The 15,401-nt window shown below is 55.7% G+C and overlaps 1 protein-coding gene across 7 annotated transcripts in view; it reads left to right on the forward strand.

The window, feature by feature from the left end:
- SH3PXD2A (SH3 and PX domains 2A) overlaps positions 1-15,401 on the forward strand; it is a 234,516-nt gene that overhangs the window by 197,399 nt on the left and 21,716 nt on the right. For 5 of the 7 annotated variants that reach the window (XM_077877766.1, XM_077877767.1, XM_077877768.1 and 2 more), the window contains 2 exons: positions 8,664-8,777; positions 12,673-12,756. In XM_077877766.1, the coding sequence (XP_077733892.1) occupies positions 8,664-8,777; positions 12,673-12,756 (198 nt within the window). The remainder of the gene's footprint in view (positions 1-8,663; positions 8,778-12,672; positions 12,757-15,401) is intronic. The other 2 variants (XM_077877769.1, XM_077877771.1) reach the window with 1 other exon arrangement.

Below are 15,401 nucleotides of genomic sequence, written 5' to 3' on the forward strand. Positions count from 1 at the left end.
CTCAACCACTGAGCCACCCAGGCGCCCCCTAATTTGAACACTTCTTGTAGGTTACCCCCTGTACCCCTTAGAGCACTGGGAGATAGAAGTACTACTATAGATCCATTTTACAGATGAGGAGATTGAGGCAGTTGCCCAAATTCAAACAGCTAGTTAGCAGCAGAGCTGGGACCGAAACCCAGGCAACCTGGCTCTAGAGTCCTTGGAGTAACCTGCTGGCCTGGTGGGTCTGGGATGTGTCAGAGTCCTTGTGCGCCCTGTCTGCCTGCGAATGTTCAGTAGTCTGGCTGTCTCCTGGGTGCCTCAGCCTTAGGGGCCCATCCAGTGAGGTGGGCAGGCAGGAACCGAGTTGGGGGAGGGGTGGCAGCAGCCCAGTGCTTGATGCCTTCTTGCTTCCACAGAGCCTTCCAAACTGACGTAGCAGCCTGTGCTAATGGTCTTGGAATCCAGGCCTCAGGCGCCCAGGGAAGGTTCTGGTGGCCTAAGAGTTCCATCTGGGGGAAGGGAAGGCCATAGGCAGCAGAGCAGGGATAGGTGCCAGAGGTGGAACAAGAAGAATGGGTCAGGCAGGAAGGCGGGGGCTGTGGGGTGCACTGGGAGAGAGTGGGGGAGCCCTTACCCGCTCCTGTTTGCTTTGGACCAAGGAGGCCGCGTGCTGTTAGCTGGAGTGTGTCTTGGCAAGAGGCCTCAGTGACAGAGCCTTCTGGCCAGGGGAGGCCTGGCCGAGGGTGGGCTGCCTTTCGTTGTTCTTAAAGGCGCAGCATGGTTATGGGCGGCCAGCCTTTCCAGTGTCCCTGGTGCCTCTCAGGTAGAAATCTCAGGTCTGCCCCAAGGTCATGGGAAAGGGGTCAGGCCAGGTCCAGAGCAGAAGCAGACCCTGAGGACCCAGCTTTGTGCCAGGTGCAGTGTGGCCAGGTGGGCAGCACAGTCCCATGTGCCTGGCCAGGCCCCCTTCAGCACCCTTCCCCTTCTCACCACCAACCCCTGCTCTCATTCAGTGCTCACAGATCCTCACAGTGTCCCCTCCTCCAAACCACTGCAAGGGAGGAACTCGGGAAGGCTGGGAGGGAGCACCCCTCAGAGCAGCCAGAGCACACTGTGACTGGAGGCAGGTATTGGAGGCCTGGGCTGTGCCTCCCTAGCTGTCCCCAGCTCCTTCCTCCACCCACCCCACCCCCCAACCAGGCTGCGTGTCCACCCTGCCTGCCCACACGCCACAGATGCTCAGCCCTGCATGAGCCTATGTCAGACTTCGAAGGACCCCAGGGAAGGAGAAAGACAAAGGCAAGGCCCAGAAGGAAACTAAAGCCTGCTGGGTTCTCCCAGACTCCAAACCCAGAATCTCATCCTGCCTGTTCCCCTCTGGGGGGAGCTCGGGCCTCTCCTGCTGGCCTCAGCGCTGGTATGCTGGCTGTACTTGTGCCCATTCTGTGCGCTGCGCAGTGGGGAGGGAGGGAAGAGCGCCTGAGGCCTGTGTGTGCTCTATGGTGTCCCCACGCCTGGAACACCCGGCATATACCAGGTGCTTGGTTAGCACTTGGTTATGGAGATGCCATATGTCCCTGAGGTTGGGCAGCGCTACAGGCAGATCATATCATCCTAGTATGACGATGCCCTAGGGAAGCTGGTCCTGCTCCAGGTCACCAGCTGGGACATGGTAAAGCCAGGATCCAAACCTAGATCTTGGAAGAGGAGCTAAGAAGTGCCCATGGGCTGAATCCTTGGTGCGGGCAGGGCCGGGAGTTGTGGGGCGCAGTCAGGGAAGGCCTTGTGGAGAGCAACATAGAACAGAGGGAACTTCAGAGGGAGAGGAAGGAACAGGGTCCCCCTCCCCCACCAGCTGTTTTGTCCGAGGCTGAGCTGTGACCTCAGAAGACTTTATTAACGTCCTAATTGTGTGCAGCTGGCCTCCTCTGGCCTAATGAGCTCATTATCCTCTGTCATTAAGGAGGCCATTGTGGCCTGGTCACCCAGGGGATAGCAGTGGCCTGGGAGTGCCCGTCACTTCCTGCCAGGCTGGCCAGGCTCAGCCCCCTCTTGGGGAGGTTGAGGCCCCCAGCCCCTGGCCCAGGTCCTCCCATCCCCTTCTTCTGTCTGTACCCACCTCTGATTCTGTCTCTCTCTGTGTGTCTCTCAGTTTGCCCTCCACTCTTTCTGTCCCTCCCCCAGTGCCAGCATTGTCAAGCCCCAGTTAGAGTCCATTTTAGAGGGCTGTGAAACTGGCCCAACCTCTGAAGATAGTGCTCAGCCTGGAAAGAGAGAGGATCGGGCTTCTGGGCCTGAGGTTTTCCCTCTTGGGGCCGGGGATCCCTTTCCCTGCCCTGGACTGGAGGGGCTGGCCGGGCTGCCCCAGTGTGGCCTTCTCCCCACTTAGCCCCTGGGCCATCATGAAGCGGGTTCTTACGCCCACCAATGGGGTCAGCCGCTATGACAGTGCTATTGCTGTTCTTTCTGGGCCCTTGCCCTCTGGAGAGGGCTGGTCCCAGCCTGTCGGCCAGCCTGGCTGAATGACATGCTTCTGGCACTGTGGGGACGTAGTGCTCACAGAAGGGACCACCATGCTGGGGCAGCATTCAGGGGACTGGCCAGCTCCAGATTCTCCCAGACAGCTTATCCAGTCTGGGGATTTCGCTCTTCAGTGCACCCAGTGCCCCCGGAATGAAGGCTTCTCCTGCACATCCAGTGTGTGGGGGCTCCCTTCTCAGGGCCCCTCTGCAACAGTCCGTGGTCTCCCACGCTTATGGTAGCCCCTCTCCTGCCCCCTGCCGGGGTTGTGGGGTGTATGTCAGCATAAAGGTACCCCGGGTAGGAAGACCTGCTGGAGCCTGGCTGCCGGGCTGGAGTCTGGGGTACACTGAGCAGTCTCCGGGCCAGGCCCCTTGGGGGTTCTCTACCATCTCCTATTCCACCAAGTTCTCTGTTCCCCACCTCCCTCCAAAAAAGAGCGTCTTCCCCCTCTGCCTGGAAACAAGGGTTAACTTCTTTGGGAAAGGTCAGGCCTGGCAGCCAAGAGCCATCCCCATCTGAGCACTTCTATGGCCACTTCCTCAGTCCAGTGAGAAGTCCTTTCATGAAACATCACTAAATGTCCTCTCCCAAGAACAAAGGCTGAGAGGGTGGGAAAGGAAAGCTAACACAGGCCAGCTTGGAGTGTGGACCCATCTTCCTGGGGACATGGAAGAGGCAGAAGTGACTCGGCTGGTCCCTAGGCAGCCGTGAGTGCTGGCCTCCTCCCCTTCCACACCCTGTGGCTTCAGTCCCTCAGCAAAGCTCCTAGCTTCTGTTCAGCGGGCACCTGCTGTGCCAGACCCTGTGCATTGTCCTGCCTTCTCCATCCTCACACTGGCCACCCAGGCAGAGCGCGGTCCTACTGTTTTACAGATGAAGCCTCTTACAGGCTCAGTCCCTGTCCCAAGGCCACAGAGCATGGGAGTGGCAGGGATGGGATTCACACTCAGATCTTCGGCTCCAGCACTTTGGCTCTGTGCCTCAGTTTCCTTATCGGCCTGGCTGCCTACTGCCAGCTCAGTTCTGCCTTTGAGACAGAGCAGACATGGTACTTACAGTCTCAACAAGATGAATTCTCCAAGTGCATGAGCCACTGTGAATTGTGGGGTTGATGCTCTGGATACCATCAGGATTTGGAGATCAGTTAGGGAGGGCTCACCGACGTGGTAGGACAGGAGACAGGAAGCTATAGGACCTCTGTCCTGGGGGACCGTGTGAGCAGAGGATGGGAGCCAGGCTGAGAACAACCCTGACACATGTGGAGCAAGGAGGGAAACCCCAGAGACAGCTCCCCTCTGGCCCCATTTCCCACCTTGCTTGCAACCATGAATTTTGTCAGCTAAGGAAAGAGCAAAAGATAGCCTTTTCCATTCTTTTGGAACCCCTGAAGGCAGTCCCCAAACTTCTCAGATTAACTACATGGGAACACACATGGTCTTTTCATCAAGGTATATTGAGTATCTCCTGATCTACTTACTCTGGGCAAAGACACCACCTGGCCACCCATGGGTGCTGTTAGTCTGGGGGGATACCAAACAACTACCACCATGTTAGTAAAACAGCCCAAGGTTTTTGACTTCCAACTCTGTGTTAGGCCCCAAACTAAGCTACTTATATCTCATTTATCCACTTCAACAACCTTAGGAGGTAAGCACCATTAATTATCCCCATATCAGGGAGGGGAGACTGAGGCTCAGAAAGGTTTACTGTTTTGCCCAAGGTCACACAGGAAGTAGCAAGCCAGTACCTGAATTTGGGTCTTTCTGACCCTAGATCCCTAATTACTACCCTCTACTTCCAGAGGACCCTCACCTGTGCGCAGTGGGGAGTACACACAGCCCTACATTTCTGCTCATTGTGTACATACACGAATCACACGCTCAGTGACACAGACATAGAAGTACATGTGTGACATACCAGCATTCAGGGACACGCATTCCCAAGGCATCACCTCTGCCCTTGTGCAGACACCAGATAAATTCCTTATCCACTTCTGTGGTGGTTAACAATATGATTCCTGGAGCCTGACTGCCTGGGTTTGAGGTCCATCTCTGCCTCTTCATAATCATGATGATCTTGACCTCAATTTCCTCATCTGTAAAGTGGGGATGATGATGACAGTAACACTTCACAAGATTCTTGAAGATTAAATGACGTATGTAAAGTTAGTGCCTGACCATAATCATCCTCCCGTATAACAAATGCACACACCCACATAGATATGTACATGGGCATAACCCATCTCCCATGTACTCAAAACTACAAAGCCTTGTCCACATCTACCCCATATGCAGCCCACACACCCTAAATCTCTGTGGAAAAGGGGACTCTGTGGACGCATGGGGACTGGAGGTGAGCCCGGGAGACCCGTGGGGCTAGTGGCTAGTTCAGGCTCTAATTGCTCCTCAGTTGAGCAGCAGGGACTTTGGTCAGGAGCCCCGGTTACAGCAACTGACGTCTGAGCTGCTGGCATCTGGGAGAGGCTTGTCAGCAACTGTGGGTGGGCACAGGCCCAGTGAGCCTCCCCCAGAGGCGTAACTGTGTGACTCATGCCAGGGATCCTGGGAGGTCTGCATGGAGCTGGGGTGGGCACCTATGCCCACCTGGGTGGTGTTTGAGCCTGTCCTCGTTTGCTTGATGGAGGTGCCCGCAGCCGAGTCAGCAACAGGCTCTTCTCTACAGGGCCTTAGGCAGGAGAGACCTGAGACTGGAACCATTCAACTTAGCTTTGCACATTTCAGGACTGGAACATTTTGGGGCCTAGGCCATTGTTCCCAGAGTCGTCAGGAACCCTGGCTCCTGGGGGAAAGGAGGGAGCAGGATGCACAAGGAAGGCTTCACAGAGGGTGAAATAAGGGGTGGGGAAGACAGGACCACCTGCAGAAAAGAGACCTGAGCCTTGGAATTATGAGGCTTATGCAGTATGGCCACAGGGGGAGAGGGAGAAAACAGGAGATGAGCAGGCTGATGGACTCATTTCATACCAGATGAGGATATAAACTAGCTCAGATGGGGCTTATGGAGAAAATCTCCCCTCTCCCACCCCCCTACTCCCCCTACCTCAGCCCTCCTGGTGCCTACAGAGGGGCTTGCCTCCTTTGCCTCTACTAAGGGTGACTTTAGAGCCCAAATTCCAGAAATAGAAGGCTTAGAAGACATTGACTATGGCCATCCAGGAGGCCACCAAGTTGCCTGCCTTCCTGGGAAGTCACAGGTTCACACAAAGGAAGAAGGGAATATTCTCCCAGTGGAGACAGAAAGTGATTGCTCCAGAAGGTGCAATTGGCAGTGGCACACCTTGGTATAGAGAAAGAGGCTAGGAGGGGCTGGGCATGGAGGGATCTTGGCAAATCCTCACCAAGCACATGTTTCCAAGTTCCACTGTTCCTGGGCACATCCCTATTTTTTCCAGTGACTGGAAGATCCCTGGCTCCAGCCCAGGCCCATCCCGGGGAAGCCCTCTCCTGGGAAGCAGAGCTCCCCTTTGAGGGTAGGCCTTCAGGGTACTTCTTGGCCTACAGGAGTTTGGCCTGGCTTACTGGGGCGGCGGGGGGGTATGTTGTGGAACTGGGGTGGTCAGGTTGGTGAGGATCTGGAGGTATGGGAACCAAAACGTGTACTTTTGGCGTTGGGGCCTGGACCTGGGGGTCGTGTGGGAGCCTCAGCCTTCAAGACTCCCAAAAGTGACTCCAGGTTGGGAATTATGGTGACTGTGCTCTGGGACTCTTGGGGGTTATCCTGGTGAGTGGAAATTTGAGGAGGTACCAGTTTCCAAGAATGGCTCAGAGGGCTCCGTCCTCACCTTCTGAGGTCTCTGGCAGGTGCCCAGAGAACTTGAATTTTGTCTCTAGATTTGACTCACAGTGGTGGGTGGACCTTCAGTCATGAACCTTGGTGGTTGTTGGGCAGAGATGGCATTTGTGAGGACCCCTGGTTCCCGGTGATGGAAACTGGCTCCTGCTTAGTTAAACAGCAAGGAAGTCCACTGGATCACTGTAATTAGGGAATCCAACAGGGTGGTCTAGCTTTAGCCCACCTGGAATTTGGAGCTTGAACAATGTTAATCAGGACTGACTCTCCATCTCTGGACTTTGCTGCTGCTTTACTGACTGAACTCTCAGGTCATCTCTTCTCACATACTCCCACAATTCCTGGTTTACGTGGGACTTAGCATTCAGATTGCCAAAGCACCCGTGTCAGTTCTTGAGACCACCCTGGAACCGTTACAGTGTCCAGGGAGAAGACCAATCAGTCAGAAGGTGGTTGGCTGGGTATACCCACTCCTGCGGTCAAGGACACAGAGCCACCTTCATGGTGGAAAGCCTTATGAGATGGGGAGCCCTGTTCCATGACCTCTGGTCAGGCTCGGTGGAAGAGCTCCTCGGGGTGGTGCTTCTTCGCAGAGACTGCTGGGATTCCAGAGAGTGCTCCCCCAGAAGCCTAGAGAAGGGGAAAAGACCCCTGTGAGTCCATGCCTTCTGATTTCTTTGGGGCCTCCGTCAGCCATAGCCTTGTAAGCAGCCACACCTGTATTGCCTGGGTTCTAGGAGAATAGTGCTGTTCCGGAGAGCCCCTGTCGGTGGCCCACGATGTATAAGTGGCTGCGATGGCCTACCCCATCCCACTCTGGGGGAAGACAGACTCTGGCCGAAGGAAGGGAATGGAAGGGAGGAAGGCATCCACCCTGGGTTCCAGAGGGACAGTGAGCCAAAGAGGCCTGGGCCTTGAAATTCCAGACTGCTCGTCCAAGCAGTATAGGTCTAGAGCAAAATTGAGCTTAAGAACAGAGGTTCTCAAAAAAAAAAAAAGAAAAGAAAAGAGGTTCTCTGTTCCTGCCCCCACACATACATAGAGTCCCCCTTCAGAGTGGTCGCTTGTTACTGATGAACCTGCCCTGACACATCCTAGTCACTCAGATCCGTAGTTTACCTTAGGGCTCACTTGTGGTGCTTGTGGACAAGTGTGTAATGACGTGTGCCCATCATTACGGTATCATACAGATGTTACTGTGTCTCATGGGCTTGCAGAGCTGCAGGCAGAGTGTTGTGGAACTCTAGGGAGGGTGAGTGCAGTGGGCATTCAAGACAAGATCATGGGCTGTCTGCTGTCCCAGGCCTGTCACCCAGAGCAGTGGGGACCTAGCAGGAGACCAGGAGGTAAGGTAGCTCCAGGTGCCGAGGTCCTATGCGGTCGTGGCACTGCTTTCCTCACCCCTCCCCATCATCACAGCAGCCCTCACGCCACCTCCCGTACCTCCCACTATCCCCCCTTCTCGAGCAGCCACTCCCTGCCATAGGCAGGGATGGCTTTCTCAGTGCTGCGGGGGGAGAAGCCCAGGACCTCTTGACAGGGAACAGTCCATATTTGGAAATGGTGAGCTCAGTCATGGACAGAAAAGAGAACCAGTGCCAGATTGCTTTGGGGGCAGAGAAGGATCTGAACAGGATGGGGGCAAAGACAAGATCTTGTGAAGTGTAGCTTCTAAGAAGAAACTGAGGGCAGTGGAGCCCTAAGACCCAGGTGCTCAGAGTGCTTTGCTCAGTCAACTTTTGTTTAAATGAAAAATGAATGAACCAATGAATGAGAAAGAAAATGAGTGAGCTTTTGTCATCAGGCCATGGCCGTCAAGTGTGCAGTGCCCACTTAGTGTAATTGACGTATCAACACAGCTAAGGGCAGCCGTGAGCGGCGCCCAGGGGCAAATGCCACTGACTCTTGATGGGGAGGGGGCACAGTGGCTGTCAGAAGGTCACGGTGAGGCATTCATCTCTGAATACCTCTGAAAGCAGGGAAAGCCAACCCCCCAGCCAAACCAGCAGTCCTGCTGGGTTTCAGGGACCCTAAGTGGCCTCTGTGTTCGTCCAGAGCTTCCCGGGCCTTTCCTACAAGCTGATCTGCACACAGTTGGTATATCCTTGTTTGAATTTCATTGTCAAATTTTGTCATCAAGCATTTGGGTGAGTGTGGGCCAGTGTCCATCGGGCCCTCCTCTGCAGGAGCATGTTGGCTTCTGAGTATGGCGCAAGCTTCTCGAGGCTAGATGTGAGCCGGGCGTCTGCCACATGCCAGGCTGTCTGGCTCTATGCCCTGTCCCCTCTCCTGTCTCCACCCCTCTTGGGAGCTCATGACCACATTCTCTCTTATCCCCTCTGCAGGCTGGTGGTTCGTGAGCACCTCGGAGGAGCAGGGCTGGGTCCCTGCCACCTACCTGGAGGCCCAGAATGGTACTCGGGATGACTCCGATATCAACACCTCTAAGACTGGGGAAGGTAAGGACCTCCAGGTTCAAGGGGAGGGGCAGTAATGAGGCATGTGCAGGGAGCAGGCTGCCTCGGAATCCTTGGGGATTGGTGCCTACCCCATCCCTGGCCCTTGGAGTGAACCCAGTTCTTCTGGAGGTAGCTTTCCCACTCTTCTCCCTAAAACCATCAGAACTCCTAAAGAGAGTTGGGCCATGTCCTAGCCCCTTCCCTTGGGACCCCATCTCACTGAAGCCAACCCACGATCTCACCTCCCTTTCCAAGCCTGTCCCTGCTGGCCCTACATGGGGCTCAGGTTAGAGGGGACATTTTCCAGGAGCGTGGATCTCAAACTTTGGCAGCTTTGGGGCAGAGATTGGAGAGAACAGTCTTAGGGCTAGACCATAAAGCTCTCTTTCCCCCATAAAAGCCCTCATTTCCCTGGGGAACCCCACAGAGACCACCACTTTTGTCTTCCCGACCCCACAGCGTGCTCTCTGCTACAGGGATGACCCCAAGGGGTTGCATGCACGCAGCTTCTGCTGTGCCTGTCTGCTCAGAGGCTTCTACTCTGGGTGTCTGTTATCCCAGCCAGCAGTGTGGACACACAGAACAGGTCTGAGTCATGTCTCAGAGTAGCAGAAACCATGAGGTGGCCCTTCCACCACTGGTACTTCTGATCATCTCTGGCCTGGTGAGGTTTTTCTGGTGTTTTCTCATTGCATTTCAAAGAACCTGATCCCTGCCTGGTGGCACCCCCTACCCCCGGTGGCCAGCACTGGCCTGGTCAACCTATCTGTGGACTCAGATATTTGCCAGAGCAGGCCGCTTGAAGCCCAGTGAGTCTCAGCCACCCCCAGTTCCTGGCTGCCTGCTCCTATTAACTGCCAAACCCCCCATGTCCTGGCAGGAATGCTTGCCCTAACAGTCAGTAGGGATGGTCCAAATGGGCACATCTGAGAGCCAGGGGGATGGAGGCCTGTCACCCGGGCTCAGGCCACCTTCAGCTCCACCCTCCACACACACACCCTCCATTCCCTGCTGCTCAGGCCAAAATAAGCAGTCTGCAAGGCAAGCGCCAGCTCCCTATTCATCCTTCCCCTAAATGTCGGTTACTGGATGGGTGGTTGAAGCCCCGCCCTTCCTCCCATGTAAATGCTTTATTTCAGCTCTGTGACCAGTGCCACGGCCCCCACAGTGCCTGACAGATTTCCAGGAATTAGGCTCCATCAGGAAGGGTTTGCATGTTCAGACCAGGTGCTCTGTCCTTCCTGGCTGCTCCCTGGTCCTGGAACTGAGCCTGCTCCCAGTCTCACCTCTCGCTCTGCTGTACCCCTGCAGTGGTGGAGAATATTAGTGCCTGAGCTCCTCCTACCCACTTCCACATTCTGGGGTCATCCCAGGGCCTCTGGGAAATAACTGTCCCTAGAGCATAGAGTGAGGTCTTATTCACTCTACAGGTGTGTGACCTTTAGCAACACGCTTGTCCTTGTAAAGCTTGAGCCTCAGTCAGCTTCTGTGGCCTGGTGGCCTTATGCCCTATGCCTGTCCAGGATGCATTTTGCTTGTAAGCAACTCTGAGAGGGTGTGTGTGTGTGGAATCAGAGTCCCGCCTGAAAAGGATATGCCAGGAATGTCTGAGCAGAGACATTAGGAGATGGAGGACAGGACACTGAGTGGGCAGGAAGGAACGGGAGATGTGTGTGTGCATAGGTGCCTGCCTGGTTTGAAGAGAGCTTTGCAGAGAGCCAGCAGTAGCAAGTTGTAAAGGATTTTGACCTTGATGCAGCAAGAATCAGGCAGCCAGTGCAGGTTCTGCATTCAGAAGTATTTGCCTGTGTGTGGATGTGCACTCCAGGGTGACCTTTTTTAAAATAGATTCCTCAGCATGCTTTTGATAGGACCAGTGTGCCAGTACCCCTGGCAGCATTTGGGCAGCTATGAATTTCATCCTCACATCTTGGGCATCTCTACCCCGCTTGACAGGGGGCCTCAGGGCTCAGTGTCCCAGCCCAAGACCCTAGCATCAACGTCCACTGGTCTCTCTGTCCCCACAGCCATATGGCTAAGAGATTAGCCTACCCTGCTCCCCTCTCTGGCCATCTCTACTCCAGACCTGTTGCCATCCCATCATAGGTCCCTGAGTCCTATGGACAGGATTGGAAGCCTTCATCCCATGAAATCTTCCCTAGTGACTCGTGTTTCATTGCCTTGAAAAGAAGAGATCATCAGCTGTTTTGGTTTATTTCTATTACCAGAAATTCTGGCATATGCTCGTATTCCTCCGAAATGTTAACGGTAGGAGGTAGGAGGGCTGGGGTGGAGGTTGAAGAGAGAGGAGAGGAGAATCAAGCCCAGCACTGGCAAGTTGCCTTAGTAAAGCACTGGATCCATTGCCTTTCAGAGGCCCAGAGAGGTATCACCTCCATGGAGCCCGCAGGTCAGTTTGTGGCAGAGGCAAAACTGGAAGCTGAGTCTCTCCCTGCACCCCTGTGCCCTGGAGCCTTTGCTGGTGGGTTTGCATCAGTATCAGCTCCTTGCCAGGGCTTTTTCCCTTGTTGGTGGGCTAAGGGGTGCAGGGTCAAGGGGGAAGGACATTGTCAGGCCAAGAGTCTGGGCTCCAGAGCCAGACCACCTAGATCTGTGTGCTTCCCCAACACTTAGGCGTGTCATCCGAGGATTTCTGAACACCTATGCCTCTAGTTTCTATCCCATTTCCTACATGGGGATGGTGCCGACAGAACAAGGCTTTCTCGAGGCTTCAGTGAGACGGTCCTCGTACCTAGTTGAAACTATGGGGGCATGGCCTGGGCATCAGCCGAAGCTCCTCTGCCCCCAGGGAAACCACAGGACACATCCGCCTGGGGGGGGGTGGGGGGGAGGGGGTGTCAGCTGTCAGAGTCCTTCCCAGCCTGGCCTCACACAGGACCTCGTTTGTTTTCCAAAGAACATGTTCAATCCCTGTCCCCTCTCATGCCAGGGCAGGTGGTGTCAGCCCCTATGACAGATGAGAGAACAGGTGACAGAGTATGGTGACACAGTAACCAGGCAGGGAGGCCTCACCTGAATCCATACCTCCAACCTCGTGTCTAGGCCTCCTGCTTACAAGAAGCGGGTCAAACAAGACAGCCTTCCTCCCTCAAGAAAAGCAAATACTTCCCAGAAGGCTTTGCAGGGCTTGGCTCAAGGTTGTCTGGACAGCTTGCCCTTTACTCCAACTGCTGGCCTCCCTCCCCCAGACTTCGGCAACCTGCTACCCAGATTCTGCAGAGCCGGGAGGTGGGGGCCGCTTGCTACCCTGCCACCCCCGCCCAGTGTGTGTTCCACCTGGGAACAGAGGAAGGCTGAGGGCTTCTGGAGCTGGGCCATGGCACCCAGCGGAGCAGTGCAGGATGCCACCCCACAGAGGATGGGCTACACAGAAGGGGTCTGTGGCACTGAAAAGCTGTGGCAGGTCTCCCACTGTTGCAGAGACAATGGGCAGTGTGCCGTGAAGGAGCAGAGGGCCTATGGCATCCATCCCCATGTACACTTCACCCAGCGCCATTTCCTAGTCACCTGCCGGGCCCTGTGTGAGGTCCGGGGGCCACCTGGAGGGCTGTCTTCATTCCAGGCTGGGACCAAGGATCCTCTTCACCTCTCAGGTGCTAGAAGGCAGAGTTCTCAGCCCCTCCTGGGCCCCAAGGTATAACCCATAAGATGTGGTTTTGGTGGCCCTGCCCCACATGTTGGTGTTGTCATTGGGCACATCTGCCCACGTCCAGCGAGTGCGCACTGCTGGGGGGCTTGGTCCCAGCGATGATGGCCTGTGAGCATGAGCCTTCCCTCCCACCACCCCTGTCCCACCTCATCCCATCTCATCCTCCTCTCCATTTTCTCCGCCGGTTCCGTCGGCCGCGTGTTCCATTGCCATCTCCCACACCAGTGTCCAAGAGACGCAAGGCCCATCTGCGGCGTCTGGATCGCCGGTGGACCCTGGGCGGGATGGTCAACAGGCAGCACAGCCGAGGTGACTGTGGGAGCCAGCTTCTCCTGCCCAGCCGCTGCCACCTCTCTCCTCCTCCCTCACTCGCTAATGCCCTGCCTCCTCTCTGAGCTCTGCTCCTCTCTGCCCTGTGGCCTCTTTACCCAGATTCAACAGTCAGACTTTCATTCACTTTCTGCAGCTGGGGGTGGGCATAGGGGAGGAGGGTGCAGGGGGCTGCCTGGGAAGTGGGGGTGGCTCTGGCTCCTGCCAGCATCCTGCGGGTGGGGGTCAGGGGACTCACAGTGTGATTGTGGGGGCAGCTGGCCTAAGGAAGGCCACATCTGCCCTGGCAGCTGCAGATAAAGAGAACTGGGGGGGGGTGTGAGTCTGCGGCGCTGTCCCACTCACTTGCCCCCATCCTTCATTCCCTTGGCCAAAGCTGGTTTAGCGATTACTTAGAGACAGAGTAGGAAGAAGGACCAGTCTACAACCCTCCTCCTTCAGCAGCTCCAGGGAAACCAGAAAGGGAGCAAAAATGAGTCCCAGCCTGGTCCTGGGGCACGGCCCCAACCAGCTTTGAAGGCAGCATGGGGTTTAGCCGGGAGCCTCCAACGTCTTCAGCACTCGGCACTGGCACCTCATGAGGGGCCTGAGACGATTCCAGGGAGGCCCCTAGCCTGCCATCCAGGCTGATTGGAACCAAGACAATTTGTAGGTTTAGGGCCTTTCCAACATCTAGGAGCCTGGGAAGTAGGGAGATTAGGGGTGGGCCTCTGAACAAACCCTGGACAGCTCCAGAGCCCGCAGGCCAGCAGGGCCCATTCCCCCTATCTTTCAGAGAACACAGCTGGGGGGGCGGCTAATCAGCACTGGCCTCTCTAGAATAGCAGGGATGCCCCATGACTCTCACCCCAACCCCCACAGCTCATTCCTGAACAACTCTGAGACCATGTTTTGGTATCTGCTCCAAGCCCCAGGCAAGCAACACGCCTGGACACTGAGGTGATCACCGCCTGTGGCTGGCTCAGTATCACACTCAGAGCACTGGCCATGGGAGCCCAGCTTAGGCTTGAGGGCAGAGCAAAGGCTGGACCCTGAGGGCTGGTGCAGGGCAGGAGGCCAGGTCATGGGAACAGCGAGAACAAGCTGGAACGTAAAGCAGAGGCACCCTAGAACTAGGAACTATGGGGCAGCGTTGCTGGGGGGCCAGGCTGGGTTGCTGCCCTGAGCCTTGGCAGCAGAGGAGAGTGGGATGCTGGCCTGGAAAAACAGCAGAGACAAAGGTTTGGCCTTCCCCCATTCCCTCCAGCGTCTGCTCCAAACACCATCTTATACTGAGTCCCAAACAACTCTGTCTCCATAAGCACATGGACACTTACAAGTGACGAAGCACTACTACCCGGGCACAGCAGCAGACTGGCACCTCCAGCCCGCGCACAGCTGTGCATCTGTGGTCCCTGGCATACAGCCACTCACACACAAAATCCTGCTTATGTGACCACACATAGACCGTTGCACACATACACTGACAGTCACAAAGGCATCAACAATCTGCCCAAGCTCATGTTGTATGCACACCTCTGCAGCAGCACCCAGGTTCACATACGGCTCCGTATACAGACTCAACATGTGACCCCTTACACCACAGCCACACAGGCAGTGTGTTCACAGTTACACAGTGGTATACATGGACACACATGCCCAGTGAAATGCACAGCACTGTGGACATCATACATACACAGATACGTAAGTGAATACAAGCTCACAACTTCTCTCCTTCTCCCCCCCTCTCTCTCCAATAAGAGGCCTAAACAACGTTATTTCCCATTCTCAGCCCTATGTTAAATCAGGGCTAAGTTGAATCAGGCAGCCAAGACAAACTTGTAGCAAGCTGGCTGGGAGAAACTCTGCCACTAACAGCAGAGCTGATGGGGGGGAAGCAGGCAGTGGGTCATATATAACGAGACGAGAGAGAAGCAGTGCTTCCCCAGGGCCTCCACTCCCCAGCCCCTCAGCCAACCAGGCCTTTGGAATCAAAAGCCCTCTTGCAATGGGGTTGGGTAGGTTGTAGGGGCCGGGAGGGGAGCCAGGGAGACTGCTGACAGAGGGGAAAGCATTTGAAAGAGGAGGCGTCTGTGGTTTGGAAATGGCAGGGCTCTCTAGCCCCCGCCTCCAAAACCAAAACAGGCCTGTCCACCTCCCCCAGTCAGCCACCCACCCGCCCAGTGGGCGGCCTGGTCAGCCCTCCCTAGGGTGAAGGTGCCACCAAGCTTTGATGGTACATCAGAGTGACCACAGTCTCAACCCTTCCCAGAAACCTGAGGTGCCCCCAGAACTTGTGGCTCCTCTCTCCTCAACTTTGATTCCTAAGAGTCTCTTCCAGAGACCTGAAGCAACCTGAATGACTCGGCCACCACCCGAGACCATTTGAGTCTGGGCATCCTCCCTACTGGGTCCCCCTAGTCCTGCCCCCAGGTAGGGTGGTGACCCTGGTCCAGGAGCGGGGTCAGCTCTGCTTCCTCGGGGAGATCTGGGAGCTAGGAACCTGAGACCCACATGGCGCGTGTCTCTGGAGGAAATCCATGCCTCCGCCCCCTAAGCCAACCATAATGGAAGAGTAAGCCCCCACCCAGACCGATTGGAAGAGTTGCCCTCTGCTCAGCAGCTGGAACTGGCACAGTGACAGG

This window comes from Canis aureus, chromosome 29, assembly GCF_053574225.1.
Source record: "Canis aureus isolate CA01 chromosome 29, VMU_Caureus_v.1.0, whole genome shotgun sequence".
In the NCBI taxonomy this organism is placed as follows: Eukaryota; Metazoa; Chordata; class Mammalia; order Carnivora; family Canidae; genus Canis; species Canis aureus.